The sequence below is a fragment of the Sesamum indicum genome, linkage group LG10, assembly GCF_000512975.1.
Source record: "Sesamum indicum cultivar Zhongzhi No. 13 linkage group LG10, S_indicum_v1.0, whole genome shotgun sequence".
Classification (NCBI taxonomy): domain Eukaryota; kingdom Viridiplantae; phylum Streptophyta; class Magnoliopsida; order Lamiales; family Pedaliaceae; genus Sesamum; species Sesamum indicum.
The window spans coordinates 6030666-6051271 of record NC_026154.1 but is presented as its reverse complement, the minus strand read 5'-3'; the positions used below and the strand labels follow the sequence as shown (position 1 = coordinate 6051271).

Sequence of the window (20606 nt, the reverse complement as noted above, 5' to 3'; positions counted from 1 at the left end):
CTCTTCTGCTGTGAACATTAAAGCTATCAAAATCGTCATTTTATTGATAAAATTCCGTAACTTTTTTCTTCCAAATTTGGGTTGGTCATTAGTTTTCACGGTCAAATTAACGATAAGTAGCAATATTGGTCAAAATTAGAAATGTTAGGTACTAAAATTGATGAGTTGAAAATGAGGAATAATAAAACTAAATCGGTGACATAATTAGAATACCAAAAGTGAAATTATCTGTTCTAAATTTTCTATTACATCAATACCAAGATTAGGAAACAAATTTCTTCAGATTAAACGGGTCATAATTCCAATTTAAGAATAAACCATCACTATTTTTTTCCTCAAAAAATAAAAATAAAAATAATAGACAACTACTTTTGTTGAACAATGAAGAAAAGAAGAGTAAAAACGTTTTTACCATGGTAAAACAGAAGACCATAAGTCGTCAATCAACACTGGGAAATGGAAAAGACCCCCCCGCCTTCATTTTCAAACTCCTTTTTCTTAGCCAAAGTCTCCTTAGTTTCTTTCTTCACTTTCCATCTTTGCATTTGCTTTCAGCTAAACATCCCTCAATCCTTTGCTCTTCCGGTGGGGTTTGATCACAAGTGCTTTGTACGGAGGAATCAAAGGTTGAATGATTTTTCCACGGTTTTCCTTAATCGCAAAGCAAACCTGCTTATCCGTATATCTATTCTTTTTACTTCAACATGAGCGAGAGGGCTTTATCTTTCATGCATGCAACAGTTTTGTGCTCATTTTCAAGTGGGGTAGTCTCTGTCTTTGCAGAGTTTCTGTTGGAAATAGGGAAGAAGAATTCAAGAAAGTGCAATGGAGGGGAGTGGTTTAGACACCAAGAGGCGATCACGGCTGAAAGATGATTTCACAGATTTGGTGCTTTCTTGGTCTCTTCAAGAAATTTTTGATGAGAATCTGTACATATACCAGGTCCATTTCCCCACATTTCATGTGGTTATTTATATATGTTATAAAGCTCGTGGCAGTTGGCTTTGTGTGGTATGTGACGAAACTAGTTTTTTTGTGTAGAGTAGTACAATATAGAAATGCTTTTTATTGTCATAAACATTGTAAACGTTGGTGTTGGTATGCAGCTCCAAACTAATGGAAACAAGAATAAGAAGAGAACTTGATTTATGCAGTGGTATGCATAGCCTGGCTTATTGGTATCGCAAATATGGTACTTCTTGTGGCCCTTGTAGGGATGAGGTGAATTAGATATTGACGATATAGGACACCTTAAAGTTTAAACACGGTCCCAAAGCTGATTCGTCGTTTTTGTGGCAGAATTACCTATTTCTAGCTTCGGTGGTGAAAAAAATGTTTTGTTTGCATCATGATATCTCTTTCTTCTTCCATACATTCTTAATGATGAAGCCAGATGATTTGACGATGGGCAATTGTTTTGTATATGTTTTTCTGCTTAACATTTGATAACTGGATTAACTAATCAAGTAACACTTTTCATAAGCAACAGTGATTAATTACTCTTGTTTATTCTGAAAAATTTCATTATATATTAGATAACCGCCTTTTTTCTTGTGTTAACTTCTTTGCATTTAGGTGGAGGAGATTCCCCGGTCTTTTGAATGTGTAGATCAGTATCTTGGTTCATATGTCTTCCCTTTATTAGAGGAGACACGGGCTGCACTTGCTTCCACCCTGGAAACCGTCTATAAAGCACCTTATGCTGAAGTAACATCTTTCAACGAGTTAAAGGGTGATAAATTGCAATATGATGTTAAAGTTGATCACTGGAGAAATAGAATAACTGAGCGTGGGAGGGAGCCTTATAGAACCTTGCCTGGTGATGTTGTTCTGCTTTCCGATTCTAAACCTGAAACTGTATATGATCTACATCGTGTTGAATGGACATTTACTTTTGCATTGGTGACAAATACTGTGGATGATGAGACTCATGAGAGTGGAGATAATTGTACACCCTCCAATTTCAAAGTGAAAACAGCAAAGCACGTTGAAGTTGGAGATGGAAAAAGCAACTCACTCTATGTCACTTTCTTGATGAACATGATAACAAATAAAAGAATTTGGAATGCTCTGAGCATGCGCCAAAATCTAAAGATCATTGAGAAAGTATTATCCAAGAATGACTCGGTATGTTATAACTGATCTGACAGAAGTTTAGATTTGTGCAGGTACATATGAAATGTATATTGTTATTGAAGGAAGGAAAGTTATCTAGATACTACAGACAGTGATGATAACAATGAATTTTCCGTCACATGATAGTTTATTCATCGTAATAATTTCTTTTGTTTTCTTTTTTAGCTCTTTTCAAAACCACATGGTTTCTCTTTCGTTCTCTTAGTCAATCTCTCCATCCAGGTTTAACTTGTCACCTGCGAACAACCATTCTCTCAGTTACTGTCGCTGCCAGATTCCCCGAGATACTTCTGTTGTCAACTTATAAGAACATATGGTTCAACTAAGTAGTTACTCTTTCATGAATTTCAGATCTTGTCTTTTATCTGCTGTTGTAGTTCTGTTGGTTTGGTTAATAGGTTTTCCAGAATGCTATTATTCTCAAAGTAGATATAACAGAAACAATGAACTCCAGTTTCTGGGTACTTTTTTATGGATTTATTTGAGTTTATTCATGCCTGGTCTTTTCCTCTTCTATGTAAAGATCACACAAACTAGTATTCCATTGGAGATTTTTTTCATTTTCTCCAGTTTCCTATCTCTTGACTAGTGTATATTTCCAAGCAGGGTGAGGAAAATTGTGACTTTTGCCCTCTCAAATGCAGCAGTGAGATAAAGGAGAAATTTGGCTCGACTTTGTTCTCCAATTTAAATGACTCCCAAATTGAGGCTATTTTGGCCTCTATATCAAAAACTGAATGCAACCATAAGTCTTCCGTGGAACTCATATGGGGTCCACCTGGGACTGGAAAGACAACCACATTAAGTATTCTGCTATACATTCTCTTGAAAATGAATGTAAGGACACTCATCTGTGCTCCAACAAATGTGGCAATTAAGAATTTGGCTTCTCGATTGATGGCACTAGTGAGAAATTCAGTTGAAGCTGAATATGAGAAGAGATTTCTCCCATGTCCTTTAGGAGACATGCTCATCTTTGGGAATAAGGATCGTCTGGAAGTTGGTTCAGACGTTGAGGAGATATTTTTAGATTATCGTCTTGAAAGACTTTCACATTGCTTAGTGCCACTAACTGGTTGGAAACATTGCGTTGCAACCATGCTCAATTTTCTTGAAGATTGTGTTTCCCAGTATCAGATCTACATGGATAATGCGCTAATCCAAGCAAAAGAGAGCCTTGAGGATGATGTTCAGCAGTCCACCAAATCCATTTTGGAGTTTGCTAGAGATCGCTTTGCTCACATAGCAACACCTCTTAGAAGCTGCATGTCAACATTTTTGATTCATTTACCAAGAAGTTGCATTCTTGAACACAATTTCCAAAGGATAGTTCAACTCATGTCTCTGCTCGACTCTATGGAAATATGCTTGTTTGAAGACAGCAGCATGACATCTGAAGAGCTGGAAAATATCTTTCTGGAACAGCAAATGATTAGTTCTAAATCATTTGTTGATACATCTTCCTTAATGTATACCAGAAGTCAGTGTCTATCTATATTAAGATCTCTTCAGGCTTCTCTGGCTAAACTCAGCCTTCCAGTTGTTACTAATATAGCTTCCACGACAGAGTTCTGTTTCCAAAAGGCTTCTTTAATATTTTGTACCACTTCGTCATCATACAAGCTACACTCATTTGATGTGGAACCATTTAAATTGTTGGTCATTGATGAAGCTGCTCAAGTCAAGGAGTGTGAGTCAATTATAGCTCTTCAGATCCGAGATGTGAGGCATGCTGTTCTGGTCGGTGATGAATGGCAATTACCAGCCATGGTCAACAGCAAGGTAATTATGGAGTTTGCTAACTCGTTTAATTGATGTCCATTACCTTTGATTGCCATTTATGTATGATTGTAAGTACATGAATATTGCCTAGTGGTTTATGTGATGTGGTCTATATTTTTTCTATATAATATACACAGATCTCGGAAGAGGCTGGTTTCGGTAGAAGCTTATTTGAGAGATTGGGTTCACTGGGTCACTGTAAGCGTCTGCTTAATATGCAATACAGGATGCATCCATTTATAAGTTGCTTCCCAAATTCGCGTTTTTATCTCAATCAGATATTAGATGCACCTATGGTACAGAGTGCAAGCTACAAAAGATGTTATCTTGAGGGGAAGATGTTTGGTCCTTATTCATTCATTGACATTCGTTGTGGACGAGAAGAACTCGATGATTATGGGCGTAGCAGAAGAAACATGTTTGAGGTTGCTGTAATAGTGAAGCTAGTCCAGAAACTCTTCAAAGGTATGTTTGAATGTCTGGACAACTGTTTCAGCATGCCACAGCCGTCTTGTGGCTTCTGTTTTCTGTTTATGCTTCTGATGTGTAAAACCTGGACCAAATCTTTATCTCTAGTGTATTGTAGGTCTGTTTATACCTTTTAAGTTTCCTTGAGGCTGTGAGAGGATTGATGGGTTTACACCCATAATGATTGACTTGTTTTTAGATTCAGTTCAATTCCTCGGATTTAGTTTGAAGTTCCATTTGAACCTGAAAGGATTTGGACTATGTATAATTATCATGATTTGTAAACAATTAAAAATCACCTAATAATACTGAGGATTTCAATTCCATCACATTATTATAGCTTTATAAGAATCTGTATGCAAATTGTTGAATGGATTTTAAGTTCCTTTATTTAAATCATTCAACCATATGAATTCTGAACACCTTACGCTGATGGATTGTTTTAGTGTTACAGAGCATCTAAGAACACAGTGCTAAGTCTATTTCCAAAGTCTTGTTTGCTTGGACCTCAATAGTTTTCCTCATTGGTCTTCTCATTCTATTTTGTATAATTCTATGTTTGACCTTAAGATATTATGAGAAGTTAATTCGCTTTTCTGATAAGATGCTACTGTTTTGTGGCCTTTCAGTGAACTCTCTTAATATATGTGCTTGTTTTATGGTTGGGGGTTCCGGAGGTTGATGCTATTTTTAGTGTAGACATCTGATAAGCACATAGACATTTTCTTATTATCTTACTATTTTGCATATCAAAAACAGCATGGAATCACTCAAAAGAGAAACTCAGCATTGGTTTGATATCTCCATATGCTGCGCAAGTTGTGGCAATTCGAGGTAAACTTCATCAGACTTTTCAAAACCATGAGAAGTTTAAGGTTAAGGTGAAGTCAATTGATGGGTTTCAAGGTGGAGAAGAAGACATCATAATTATATCTACTGTAAGGTCTAATAATGGTGGATCCATTGGTTTCCTGTCTAGTCCCCAAAGAACAAATGTTGCTTTGACAAGGGCTCGGTATGTCATGATATGATTATTCTTTTACTTTGTTTTAATTTTGTTCAATAAAGCTCATCATTATAATTCCTCCTCTTCTAGTCACTGTCTCTGGATATTAGGAAATGAAAGAACTTTGAGTCAAGCTGATTCAGTTTGGGAAGCACTAATAAATGATGCTAAGCAACGCCAATGTTTCTTTACTGCTGATGAAGATTGCGACATTGGAAATACTATTATAGATGTTAAGAAAGAATTGGACCAGCTTGAAGATCTGCTCAGTGGTGAGAGTATACTTTTCAAATATTCAAGATGGAAGGTACTGGTTCTTTATGGCACTTTCAGTGAGTTTCTATTTGTGCAATAAATTTTATCTGTTAATCCTTCTAACCGGAACAATTTTATCAATTATTTGTCTGAGATGGAACAAAATTGATCTCATATATATATATGTGTGCACGCTTCATGTATTACCTTAAGCAAAGAAGGGTGTTTCACTCTATAGTTAAGTCTATTCATATAGTATCTATCTTACTTTTTCGATCATCAGTTAAATGTATTGATCACTTTTTCATGCTGGTATTTTGTATAGAACTGTTCAGGCTTAAACACCGAATTGTTATGTAGTATTTGTTTAAGTATTCTAGAAAACTTTCACGCCTTGCGGAATTTTGCAATCAATATAGTTTTTGGGTCTATCTATTGTCTTAAAATGTTTCAACTCATTGATTTTTGTCTTACAATGTATTTTCAGGTTTTATTCAGCGATAATTTTAGAAAATCATTTCAGACATTGAGACCTTCCTATGCTAAGAAATTGGTCATAAATTTGTTACTTAAGCTTGCAAGTGGCTGGCGGCCCAAGAAAATAAATGTGGATTGGACATGCGAGAGCTCTTCATATGTTTTGAAAAAATTTAAGGTTGAAAACTACTTTGTTGTTTGCTCCATTGATATAATTAAGGACTCCATCTATGAACAAGTTTTCAAAGTGTGGGACATATTTCCTGTGGAAGAGACCCCAAAGTTGTTGAAACGGCTTGATTCCATATTTGCTATGTACTCGGATGATTTTGTCAACCGCTGCAAGGAGAAGGTGTTTGAGGGGTATGCATTTTCATTATATTTTTTGATTCAAGACTGATGATTCGTTATGTGCTTAATCTAGTTGAGAAATATCCTATACTTTTTAAGAAAATTTACAGTATGGCATGAAATATATTGATTTCTGCTTTATAATTTGGCCGACAGATATAGATCAGCTTATAAAACATATTTTTGGATCATTATTTGTACCTCTAGTACTACTTTTCCACTTAGGAGCATAGTGAATTTTACTCGATGTTGTAGTCAAAATTAATTCTGCTAATGTCGTTCTCTTTTCTAGAAACTTGGAGGTGCCAAAGAGTTGGTCAGTTTCTCATGATATAATCCGGTTCAAGAATAATGTGAATAGCACCAAACTCAGCGCTGATGCAAGTGCATGTGCAATTGATTGCAGAACTTACGTTGAGAATTCCAAAGTGAGTGAGAGCTTGTTGTTAATGAAATTTTACTCTTTATCAACTGGTGCGGTAAATCATTTACTCTCTGACCGTGAGGGTAGAGAAGTGGATCTCCCATTTGAGGTTACTGATGAGGAGCGTGAGATCATCAAATTTCCTAGGAGCAGCTTTATACTAGGTAGATCTGGCACTGGAAAGACAACTATTTTGACGATGAAACTTTACCGCATGCTACAACAGTATTACATTGCTTCACAAGATTGTGTAGCGGCTGAGAACAGTGTGCATATCAGTAGCCAAGTTGGTGTTGGTCAGTACCGAGGTGAATCTAGAGGAACCATCTTGCGCCAGCTTTTTGTTACCGTGAGTCCCAAACTTTGTTATGCTGTCAAAAAGCATGTATCGCAGCTGAAAAGGTACACTGAGAACTCTATCATTGCATTCCCCGTTATTCCACCAAGTTTAACCAATTTCACAGTGCAAGCCTGTTTATTTCTCTTTAGCCCATTTGCTAAAGTCATATGATGAAAATTTTGTATGTAACATTTGATGGCATACTTCGTTTTCTTATTTTCTCTGCATCAAGAATTAGAATTTTGACAACAGTACGCAATAGACACTTGTGAATATGTTAATATAATGCAAAGGTAACCAACTCTTTGCTGTCATATTAGGACTTGTATGCTTGAATTACCCTTCTTCACTAAGAAAATAATTAAGTTTATTTTGATGACTGTTGTATTCAGATCATGGCTCAAGTTGTCTAACACCAGATATTTAATTTTTGATGCAAAAAAAAATTAAAAAAACAGTTCTACTTGAGGGTGATTTTGGAGTTCATGGATACTCAAATTATGGTTGTCTTAGATTCTGGGTTTAACTTGTGTTGTATATTAGTTTAACTTCACTTCCAGAAAACTATACTGCTGTAAGAGTTTTCATATAGGAAAATTTTGGGATTAAAGAATGTTTCAACATTTTTGCACACTTTTGATCTTTTAAATTGATGTGTCTCATCCAGCTTCTTCTCCTTTGATGTATAGGCTCAACCCAGTTGAAAAAATAATGTATCAATATTACTAATGATTATGATATGTAAATGGTTCACTAATTAATTTTGATCAAATGCTTTATTTCTTTTGTTTTCAGTCTCTTCATATCCTATCCTGTGCAAATTGCATGATATGCCCTGTTGGTTTTCATTTATAATTAACAGATTTTTAACATTTGATATGAACAATTGGCAACTTTTCGTTGGCTGCTCTTGGTCTCTTTGATAGTGACTTTTATGCACTTGGCATCATTGTTTTCATCATGCTAATTTTGTAAATGATTATTCAAGTTTCATCAATATATGTCTTACCTTTCTAATATGACAGCTTTGCGAGTGGAAGCTTATTTGGAAACAAGAAATTAACTGATACGGATGATATTGATGAAATGACTGAATTTAAAGACATTCCTGACACATTTATTGGCATTCAGCCGGAGAAGTACCCTCTGATGATTACATTTCATAAATTTCTAATGATGCTTGATGGTACTCTGGGTAATTCATATTTTGAGAGGTTTCATGATGTCAGAGATTCCTCTCGACATGAAGGTAGAAGATCAGTTGCATTGCAGACTTTTATAAGGAAAAATGAGGTTACTTATGACCGTTTCCAGTCCTTATACTGGCCCCACTTCAGTGAAAAGCTGACGAAGAATCTTGATCCTTCAAGAGTGTTTACTGAAATAATGTCTCATATTAAAGGAGGTTTACAAGAAGGAGAAGCATGTGATAGCAAGCGAAGCAGGCAGCACTACATTTCATTGTCTGAGAGTAGAATCTCCATGTTAAGTGCAGAGAAGAGGGAGGCGATTTATAATATCTTTGAAGCCTATGAGAAAAAGAAGATGGAGCTTGGTGAGTTTGATCTTGCTGATTTTGTGCTTGATATTCATATCCGAGTAAACAATGGGAATCTGCTGGGTGACAAAATGGACTTTGTCTACATTGATGAAGTGCAAGACCTTACCATGAGACAAATTTCCCTTTTCAGATATATATGCAAAAATGTTGATGAAGGATTTGTTTTTTCTGGTGACACAGCACAGACAATTGCAAGAGGGATTGACTTTAGGTTTGAAGATATTCGATCCTTGTTCTATAATGAATTTTTTATGAAATCTAGAAATTGTGAATTTTCAGGAAGAAAAGAGAAAGGACACATATCCGATGTTTTTAGTTTGTCCCAGAATTTCCGCACTCATACTGGAGTGCTTAGATTAGCACAGAGTGTCATAGATCTAATTTGCCATTTTTTCCCACAATCTATTGATGTACTAGCTCCAGAGACTAGTCTTATATATGGTGAGTCTCCTGTTGTACTTGAGCCTGGCAGTGATGAGAACTCTATTATAACAATTTTTGGACATAGTGGAAATGCTGGTGGGAAATGGGTGGGCTTTGGTGCTGACCAGGTTATCCTTGTACGGGATGATTCTGCAAGAAAGGAAGTTTCCAACTATATTGGTGATCAAGCTCTCGTTCTAACGATAGTGGAGTGCAAGGGCCTCGAGTTTCAGGTTAGAACTTCATGTCTATTTATTTTCTACCGTCGACTGTTTCTTACTTCTCATGCCACTTTGAAATTTCTTAATTGGAACACTGGCGTTTTGTCTAAAACTGTCATGTTGCCCACATATTATTTTTCTTTGCTTTAAGGTTTTTGCTTGGGGATGGGAGTGAATCTTAAGAGATGAGTGTGTACTCTATATTTTTGTTATATTATTACAATATTATTTCTTGAAGAGGAATTATTGAATCATTTTATGTTGTATTGGATGCCTAAGAAGCTGTATGCACTGAGGGCAAAAAATTGTATTATACTGGTTCTCCATTTTGCTATATCTTTGTTATTTTAGTTTTGTTAATAGTTAACCTGTGAGTGTTATTGCTTAGCTGATGAGATACTATTTTGCTTTCATCAAGTGACTTGCACTGCATGTTGTAGGATGTCCTGTTGTACAACTTTTTTGGTTCTTCACCTATGAGTAGTCAATGGAGAGTTGTCTATGAATTCTTGAACGAAAAAGATCTTCTTGATGCCAATTCTCCAAAGTCGTTTCCAAGTTTTAGCCAGTCGAGACATAATATATTGTGCTCTGAACTGAAACAATTGTACGTGGCAATTACTCGTACAAGACAAAGATTATGGATATGTGAAAACAATGAAGAGCTCTCCAAGCCTATGCTTGATTACTGGAAAAGGTTGTGCCTTGTGCAAGTGAGAAAAATAGATGATTCTCTTGCAGAAGCAATGCAAAGGGCAAGCAGCCCTGAGGAGTGGAAATCGCAGGGAATCAAGGTTTGGTTGCTGTATCCCCTGTTTTCTGTTCTGTGTTTCTTTTTACATTTTGCAATATTGGTCTTATTGTGTTCTTGCAGCTCTTTTGGGAAAAAAACTATGAGATGGCTATAATGTGCTTTGAGAAAGCAGGAGAAGAAACGTGGGAGAGAAGAGCTAAGGCTTGTGGTCTTAGAGCTGCTGCTGACCGTCTCTGTGTTTCAAATCCCGAAGAAGGTCGTGTAATGCTTAGAGAGGCTGCAGAAATGTTCGATTCCATTGGAAGATCTGATTCTGCAGCAGAATGTTTCTGTGACTTGGGGGATTTTGAGAGAGCAGGTATGTTGCAAATTTACCATCCCCAAGGATCATAAAAATGCAGAAACCCCACACAGCAATTAGACAGTAGAAGAAAATAGGTAGTTCCAGTAACAAAGAATTTCTTTTGCCTGAACATTCATTCTAGTCATGAGGTTCAGGTGATAAATAGGAATGTGTCTTGTATCAGGTTTGAATCAGGGAAACAAGGATGCTAAAGTTAGATACTTGATTGGAGGTTGATTGCTAAAAACTCGTTTGTGTTTGGCTTGTTAAGCATAACAAACAAGGTCGACCTTCTCTATTTGGTAGGATTTGGAGCTCCACACAAGATTGACTAGATTACTTTAGGAATAATAAATATCCCATTTCAGCTCAAATTGTTCAATAATCGAACAAAGCTCCCATTATTTCCTGTTCAATACAGAATGCAAACCTAACTTGAAACATGCTTTCTTCAGCTCAACTCGATTTTTTACACCCTAATGTGAATATGCTGTGTTTCAATTTGCGCACAACTTTTTGCCGAGATCTATGTATGCAATCATTTTCCTCCCTAATGCTTCAACTATATGTGTGCTGTAGACTTGATGAACAACCAATCCTGATCTTTTCTATGTAGAAAGCATGTCATCTGCAATATAGTTATGTCTTTTGCCATATCAAGCACAATCATATGTTTTATTCTGGATCTATTGGTTGTAAAGCTGGAATCCTGAGGCTTAAATGGATGCTTTGAGTAGTTTCTGATAGAAATTTGCTCGTCCAACTTCCATATTTTTTACTGATTAAGCATTTGTTGTATTAACTCTAGGATTCTGTTCATTATTTTTCTCCATGCAGGAAAGATTTATTCTGGTATGTCTGAGCTAAGAAAAGCTGGTGAATGTTTCAGTTTAGCTGAAAGTTATGAAATTGCTGCGAAAGTTTATGCCCAAGGATTCTTTTTCGAGGATTGCTTGTCAGCATGCACCAAAGGAAATCTTTTTGACCTGGCCTTACATTATATTGAGTACTGGAAACAGCAAGCATCATGGAGTAGTGGAACTGTAACAGCATTTAAGAAGATCGACAAAATCGCTCAGGAGTTTTTGGAAAAATGTGCTTTAGAATGTTATAGCAAAAGTGATAATGCATCGCTAATGAAGTTTGTTCGAGCTTTCCCCACAATTGAATCCAAACGCAACTTCTTGAAGTCCTTGGACTGCCTTGAGGTGCTTATGATTTTAGAGGAAGAGTTGCAAAACTTCAATGAGGCTGCAGATATCGCAAAGCGCCTTGGAGATATTCTCCGTGAGGTTGATCTGCTGGAAAAGGCAGAAGAGTTTGCAAGTGCTTCCTTGCTCATACTTTCTCATGTGCTTTCTAGTTCTCTATGGGCGTCGGGAAGCCAAGGTTGGCCTCTAAAGTCATTTCCTGGGAAACAGGAACTTTTAACTAAAGCGATGTCTTTAGCGCAGAGGGTTTCTGGAACATTTCATGCATCACTTTGTGCTGAGGCCAAAATTTTGTCAAATGAGCATAAGAGCTTGTCTGAATTGATGCAGTTTCACATTTCTTCTAAGCAATATGAATCTCATGTGGGTGAAATTCTATCGATTAGAAAACTTTTAGATGCTCATTTCCAGATCAAGTCAGCGAAGTATGAACGGGAGCCAGAATTGCACATTGATCCGACGTTATGTATAGAAAGAATTTCCAAGAATCAAGTCTCTGGCGGAACCCTGGTTTATGTTTGGTACTTGTGGAAGTCACACAGTTTGGAGATCTTCAAATGTCTTGATACTCTTGAAAGACTGGATTTCATCAGGTGTGAAGGTACTGTCCGGTTCTGTTTCAGATACTTTGGAGTGAGGTTGCGGCATGATCTAAGTGTAACCTGCCTCTTGCTGAATCCTGATGCTGAATGGGTTAGAAATGTTGATGAGAGGTTCATGCTGCGGCACAGAAATGTGGTAACTCTTGATGCACGTCATTTTGCTTCAGCTGCTCGAAAATACTGGCATCAAGAATTACTTTCTGTCGGGCTTAGAGTATTGGAGGCTCTTCATGCACTTTATAAATTTTCTTTGGTGAACCCCTTGTCCAAGTACTACCAATGCGTGTATCTTACTTGCATTTTTGAAATAGCAAAGTTTGTTGAGTCTAATTCACTTGATATAAAGAAAGATGAAACCAGGAAGCTGCAGAATTTTCTGCAACTATCAACCAAATACTTTGAAATTGTTTTCCCATTGGACCCCCGGCAGTCTTTATCAGAAGATATAATCTCACTGAGGGAATCCGAACCTTCCAAGAATTTACTTGAAGAAATTATTTCTAGAAATCTCGGTACAAGGAATGAACTGACTTACGGGCAGATAGGGCGGGTGGTGATGATAATGCTGGGATCCGGCAAGCCAAAACCTGAGCTTTATGAGAAAATTACCGAAAGGATTGGTAAGGAATCATCTTGGAAGTCATTCTTTGAGAAACTTGGTGGGATGATGGAATCAGATTCTTCAACCGAATCTGAACTAGGCAATTCTGTAGAAGCTCTGAGTCATGAGTTTTATAAGGCACTGGAAGAAACATATAATGCCAACTGGAGGGCAAAAGACTATATGTCTCCTCAGTGTTTCTTTTATCTTGTTGAGAGACTTTTGATTTTGATGCCGCACTCTCAGGGTTTCTTTTTCACTATCAAATCTTCATTTGTTGAATATTTGCTATGCCTTCAATCAGATGCCAATCCAAGTGCCGGTTTAGTCACAGATAAGAGGTTGTACCCCAGAAACATTGTTGACTTTGTTTACACCATCGTCCGGGAGTGTGTTTACAACTTTCAGATTACAGCAGAATGGATAAAAACTTCTAATATTAGTTGCACTTACTATTTCCCAGTGCTGTTGCTGAGATTGTTTGTGATTCTGAGTTTGTTGTGTGTGAACTCGGAACTGCCCTTCAATGTACTCTTTGAACTGCTGAATGTACCTGCAATCAGATCCCAGCTGCCAAGAGAATTTTGTCAAGCTTTTCTACGTCGAAAGAATGGCCCATGTCTAGCTGCAGTTGTTGAAGCATTCAAAGTTATTGGGGATCCTCTTGTGATTGTAGCCACGACTGATAATGGTCTCGAGTTTGCATGTCCTGATGCCGTTTTTCTTGACTTGAGAGCCTTTTCATGCAGGACAGATATCATGAAGAAACTATTTCCGAGGAGCAGTAATGCATCATACAGTCAGCTGGCTGCCGCCAAAAGAAATGTGACTGAATCAAGCAGTGTAGAGGTTCCTCCTGTCGTTACGGATCAAGGTAAGAGTACCTATATGGAATCTTCACTGTTGGCATCCAAAACTGATTCAAATTTGAGTTCAGAGAAGGGGAAATGTAATGTACTGATAAACTGGGGTCTTATTCGGGAATTATTTGACGTCACTGAGTCCATAAGAAATAGAAACCATGAAAACTTGAAGAGCCTTTTCCTGAGAAAGAAGGTAAGTTGAGTTGGTTATCTCTTGAAGCTTCTTGGCTAATATGGTTTATGTAGCTGATTTGTTTCTACTCTTTTCAGGTGGAAGTGGAGGAGCATATCAACTTTTTAACTGTTGAAATGGTCAGGTTAACTGAGCAGAGGTCTAATTCTGGTGAAGATAAAACGGTGCTGTGTGAAGCCACCAGCATTATCGATGAACTGTTCCGGCTTTCCTTAATGTTAGTCACAAGGTTAGTCTCTAAAAACTTAGTTGGAGAATGAAAGAAGGGCTCTTTTTCCTTTACACCAATCAAGTTGAGTTAGGATAAGATTGATGAATCTTGGTATTCCAGGCCTTATATTGCAAATGTTTTTCGTTCCGATGTACTGTTACCACATGCAATGGGTTGAACGCCAAAAACCCCTCGTGCACAAAAAAAATAGCAAATCTGTTGATACGGGAGACAACGAGCTTTTATTTTAGAAGATCAGGGGTTGCATTGCCATTTTTATTCTTATTTTGCTTTTATTTGGGAGGATTTTTTTTCTCTTATTGTTTCTGCAGGAGGGTAAAATGCAATAAATGCTTACATACTGGTATTGTTTCTTCTGTCTTTTTTGTTCAGAAGAATAGGATGAAAAGTTCCAGTCCCGAGCAACTTTACATCTTTCTATGATGTGTTTCTGTTTATTATGAATTTCTTCTGGAACCTCAGGACACAACTCTTCTTGGTCTACAGTAATGAAGCATTACTGTTCAATTTCTTTCCTTGAACAAAAGCCTTATTTAGTATTTGGAGTGAGTTTTCTAGTGCAAAATCTGTACATTTTTCTTCCGCAAATTCTAACACTTTATCACGATGAAACACTGTTGCAGTGAAATTGATGATAAAGCATTGTCGGAGATTGGAGAACTTTTGAAGAGCTTGGAAGCAAGAAGGCCCCAACTCGACACACTATTGATTCCATCGCCAACGCAGAACGATCCAAATGGATGTGTTTCTGGAACGATGGACGACAACACAATTTCTCACAGCAACGACAGCACTGAAGTTAGAAAAAGGGACGATGTAGCCGTTGCTGCAAACAATCCCAAGGACCAGGCTTCCGGGTCTCGTCAGGGAAAAGGAAAGGGCAACAAGAAGAACAAGAAATCGAAAAAAGGAAGAGGAGGTCGTGGAAAGTAAGTCTGCTTTATTTCCATGGTCCGTTTCTTGATGAATGACCATCTATTCTTGTTTTGTTCATGAGTTTTAGAAACAAACTACTTTTGCAATATGATCAAGAATCAGGTTGAACTTTGATAGTCTCACAAGTTGTATCTGTTAGAAGTTGTCAGCCAGCGGTTAGTACAAAAGCAACAAAACGATTATCCCGACAGCACCAGTTTGTGTTTGGTTGAACCAACAATGTCCAATTTAACCAATAGCAACGCAAAAAATACAGTATTGAGCTAATTAGTAAGTAAAACTTTCAATGCTAATCTAAATTATTTAATATAAGAATTTTACTTTCTGATTAACTTAGCAACGAAAATTTACTTGCTAATAAATTTAACAACGAATTGTTATTTTATTTGCTAATTAGTATCAATCTTTTTCATAATTATTGAGCTATTTTATTTATATACAAATAATAATCATATTATTAACTTATTCATCATAGAGAATTAATAATATTCATAAAAGTGCACATAAATTAAATATCTCTGTACTTACATCTTTTTAAGCTATTGTTCCGAACGTGCAGTTTGTACCTAACTTCATCAATGTAAAGTTGTAACCTCTAGAGGTGTTTGCCTAACTTAGCTAATATAAAAGCCGCAATAGTTTGGTTATATTAAATAAAATGAATAGTACGACTACCTCTGTAATTAAAATTTAATGAAATGCATTGTAATTCATGAATACTCTTTCTACTATCAAAATTTCATTGTATTCGGCATTTTCTTCGCCCCGATTCCCCTTTTTTTTGTTTGATAGATACGTCCATCATGAAGTTTTTCTTCGCTCTTCTCACATACGTTGCTCTTGGAATGATTATCGAAATTCTTGATTCTCTTCATACTTTGCGTACAAAACGTCATTATTATTCGAGATAAATTTGTGCATCTTATTATGTACGTGCATAAATATTATATGATATGTGAGGATCTTATCTTCATCTTTCTCACTTTGTTCTGACGACCTTGTACATTTTTTTTTCTATTTCTTTGGACATCATTTTGTTATTTTTTATTTTTTTTTTAAAAATTATCACATATATATTGCATTTACTTTTGTTAGTTTCTTGAGTTAATTTGATTTAAGAAGCTACATGTAATTTATGATGAAACCTTAAAGCGTGAACTCTCGACTTCTCGGGTGTTGTAATGAATCATAAATAGATTCTAGATTAAATACGGAAAATTTAATAAATCTCACATTAATACATTAAACTTTTGTACGAGTTATTTGAGTTTTTCTCTACTTTCTTTTTTTTTTTTTACACTTCTGTGCATACTTCCTAAGCTTTAAAGCAATTTTGGTCTTGTATCTTTAGTGTTTTCCCGATCTGGTTCTTTATCTTTCGGACGTGTCAATTTGATCCTTTATCTTTTAGCGATTTTGGTCCTTTAGCCAGATTAGGACAAATTAATGCTCATTTTGCCCTTCTATTGAAAAACTCTTATAGTCCATACAAATGCTTTTAGTTTGACTCAACATGCCTCCGAAATAAAATTAAGCCCTTATAATTTCGTACTTTTTTTCGATCGCTTTCTTCTCGGGTATTCCAAGTCCTCGATTTTACGGATTTTCTCCAACCACACTACCGCAGTAGATGGTTCGTAAGTGGCTCTTTTCAGCAACAAATAATTTAATCCTATTTCATTTTCTACCTTAGAGTGTAGAAGATACTCCAATGTAGGACTTAATAGAATCTTGGACAACATCTTGAATAGAAGCCTTACTTTAATTGAAGAATATATGAAATATTACGTAGATATTATTTTCTCCGTGGAGGAGACAACTTGATTCGTTGAGGAAATCCCATAAACTAAGAATTCAAAAAATTACAAAGATTTGACACTCAAAATATGATGCTTTGAAGAGTTGGAGAAGATCTCTGATGATCCCCCTTTGCTTTGCTGCTTCTTTTTTTTTTTTTTTTTTTTTTTTTTATAGCCATTCGCAAACTTCAAACGTATTTTTGATGATGTCACTGATCATCATCTTCTTGTCCTTTTCTGATGACGTCATTGCTTTTGTCATCACCGCATCCTTTCCAGCTGGTGGTCATGATGGGTTGTCGGTCATGTGATTGTTAGTTGGCTTTCTTGCTTTGCCGATTGTTGGCTTTTGTCGTCTTTTGCCAACAGTCTCCTTCTTGAATTTTTACATTCGGTGGTTTTTGCTTTGCTTTGTAAAAATTCTTTCTTTTACCCTTGTCTTGATTTAGTTTGGGTTTCTTTTGGGTGACCTGAATGTTTGTCCCGAACAGAGGTTCTTCTTGCTTTTAGCAGCAATGCCATACATTGTTATGCTATGTTTTAGCAGCATATTGCATGTCTTCATCCTAGCTTTGGTCGCTGGTAACTTATTTTCTCAGATCAACATCCTCTTGCTTTCAAATAAGCTTTCTGCAAAGTCAGTACTTTTTCTTGTCATGGAGTTTAATAGGAATTGTCCATTTAATTTATTTGAAAATATTTTAAATGAATTTGACTTTGTCCATCTCAGTGAGTCAGACCCATAAATCCCAAACTCTCTTGTTAGAAATGTCATCCTAACTTATAGCTGATTTAGTGGAACTTTTCCTGAGCCAACTTTCATTTTGTTGAAAGCTAACATATTAGGTCTCTGCAGCTTCATGAAATAGAATGCCGGATGAGACCCTTTTCCAGCTGATTCTGGAGTGGTAGATATGAATTTTTAGCACTAACATATCTCTTCTTTTCGAATGGAGTTTATTTTGCCATGAATCATTGACCGTCCTACTAATTCATTCTAAGAGCTTTGAAATTTTCGAAAAACTTGGTGACATAGTATGAACTGAAACAATAGCTCCAAAATCATTCCATTCTCAAACTTCTTCTGGTTTGGATCCCTCTAACATCCAGACTCTGTTATATTTTTCGGATGTTTTGATAATGGTCTTGCTTGAATTTACTCTTTAGCGAAAAATTAATTGTTCCCACATTCGTTGGTAAACCTGCCAAGCAGAAGAAAAATATATCAACTTGTTAGTATTATCCCTAGAGGTGCCTGTCATTGGCTTACGCCTAATCTCTCCATCTTTTACCCCAAGGTGCTGGGTTGACTCAAATCATTAGGAGTTTGCACTTTCTGTGACCCTATTGTTGTTGTTTCACCAAAGTCTGGCAATGGCCTCATGTAATCGGTACTTGAATCCGACGCTACAGGTTTAAAGTCCTGTACTTTAAAGGTATATTTAGGGTCATGCTTCCTCAACTCGTGAGTCATCCCCGAGGTTGATGCCTTCCGAATTAGTTCTTGTAGATCGTTCCATAATGAGGTTGAAACCACTATAGTACTTCTTATTGGGATTTGGACAGTGTCATGATCAGTTCTCTGTATTTGTCCGGCTACTTGGACATTCACTGCTAGCCGTCCAAACTTCTTGTCAAGCTCCTCAAGATTTTCTTTGAGGTTCTTGAACCTCAACATGATGGAGTTTGCTTCAAATGCTTCCATTTCTTGTCAGAAAATTTACAAGAACATTCTCATGAGATTTTTATACAATAATATAATAACAATAATATTGACATTCAGCTTGTCATCTAATAATACAAGCCTTCTCATCTAATTTATTCTTCAAGAAAGCTGTAACATTGGTATTATCAATTTTCAATGTGAATTCTTTAGCAAGTAAAAATAGAGGTCATTTCTTAAAAGTCTTCTAAACTGCAAAGAATTCCTTCTCGTTGATGTGCCAGACTTGGGTTTGTTATTTTAAGAACAATCCTCTTGTATCTACAAGGTTCTTTCCCTGTAGTAGTCATTTTCATGAGCACTACTGTCCATCTATAGTCGTTTGCGTTTATGTAGACTACCAATTAGTTCTCATCCTGTGGTATGGCGAGCTTGGGTAGGTTACTGCAGACCTATTTCAACTCAATTAACTTTTTTGAGTGTGAATTTCCTCCTATTTCCACTTTGAACTTTCTGTTTCCTTCGAATTGATTGGAAATTTCTTTTGTATCTTGCAAGATCCTTAGTAAAGATTCCTGCAAAATTAACAACTCCCAAAAGGCTTTGTAAATGCTTTTTATCCTTGAGTACGTCCAGAAAATTGCGAATTTTCTCAACAATGTGATCCTGTAACTCAATATCTGTTTTGTCAATAAAAATTCCTAAAAGTTCAATTTTATTGACAGTTATAGTAACTTTCTTTTCAAAAAGTACTAATCCTTCTTTATGGCATGCACTAGAAAATATCTCAAGATGTTTAGTATGATCTTTCATATTTTTAGGTGCAACCAATATATCGTCAATACAGACAAACATGAACACAAAATAATCTTTAAAAAGATTATCCATTTTTTTGAAATACCTGGGGTGAATTAGCTAAATCCATTGAAAGCACATTCCAAATATACTGTCCCTAGGTGTGGAGAATGCAATAAATTTCTTTGATTCGCTCTCTATCTTAATATGATAAAAATTAGATTAACAATCGAATTTAGAAAACACTTTTGCACCTTTTATGTAATCAATTAAGTGATCTCTACTAGGAATGTAATAACCATCAAATTCTAACATTTTATTAATACCTTGATAGTTAATTACCAACCTGGGTTTACCTCTCTTTATCTCACCATAGTTTCCTACTAGAAATCCAGGGCTATTGTAGGTAGAGACTCCAGGCTCAATGAGTTCAAAATTGATATGCTCTTTGATAATCACCTATAGATCTTTCTTATCCTCCATATTCATCTGGATAGGCTTGTATTTTGTGCACTCGTACTTGCATTCTTCTTTAACTTTCAGAGTAGCTTCGACCTTGTTCCCATCCCATCATGCCAGAGGGTTTTCACTGAAGTTTCTCTAGATAAGTCTCTTGACGTTCTCAAGAGAGAGCTTTCTTTCTTCGCTGATATTTAGCGACTTTATCTCCTGCAATGCTTCCTTGAGGTTCTTAATCTCTTAATTAGATTCCTTGTAAAAGCTATCACTATCGATAAGTTCTTGTTGCGTGAAAGATAAAAGAACTTTATCAAATTTTCTCTTATCCTGCATTTTCGGATGAGTTAATCTAGCATCGAAATCATCACGCTTACTTAAAAAATTTATAGGCATTATCCTATTAAATGCCTTTTCTCTTCAGAAAACCTATATAGTAGTAAAGATTAACAGATTCCTCTGATTATCCTGCATATATCTTGCAAATATTTGAATGAAAATGTTACCTAGCAAGATATCATCACCTGTATTATGAAAGTAAAGAGGAGGTGTTTTCTCCCTAAACCATGGTGTCCTGAATGCTTCTCCAATCATGATCTTGGCTTATTGTATTTCCTTATTGAGTATTAGAATTTTCTCTAAAAAATCCCTTCTTGCGATAACGGATAAAGTTTTCCTTACTTCTTTAGGAAAACTCCAAAATTTTCCGTGCAA

At 36.2% G+C, this 20606-nt stretch overlaps 1 protein-coding gene across 1 annotated transcript; it reads left to right on the top strand.

Moving 5' to 3' along the window:
- Positions 491 to 15434, top strand: LOC105172113. Its single transcript, XM_011093450.2, has 15 exons — positions 491 to 626; positions 784 to 942; positions 1576 to 2127; positions 2743 to 3918; positions 4056 to 4383; positions 5146 to 5401; positions 5483 to 5699; positions 6135 to 6487; positions 6768 to 7301; positions 8265 to 9456; positions 9885 to 10238; positions 10319 to 10556; positions 11379 to 14011; positions 14089 to 14240; positions 14867 to 15434. Exons 2-15 carry the CDS (start codon positions 826 to 828, stop codon positions 15174 to 15176), a joined length of 8412 nt encoding a protein of 2803 aa, XP_011091752.2. The 5' UTR covers positions 491 to 626; positions 784 to 825; the 3' UTR covers positions 15177 to 15434.

Coding starts and splice junctions, on each gene's coding strand:
- LOC105172113 (XM_011093450.2), top strand. CDS start 826: ATGGAGGGGAGTGGTTTAGACACCAAGAGGCGATCACGGCTGAAAGAT. Junction 3,919..4,055: donor CAGCCATGGTCAACAGCAAG/GTAATTATGGAG, acceptor TAATATACACAG/ATCTCGGAAGAGGCTGGTTT. Junction 5,402..5,482: donor GTTGCTTTGACAAGGGCTCG/GTATGTCATGAT, acceptor CTCCTCTTCTAG/TCACTGTCTCTGGATATTAG.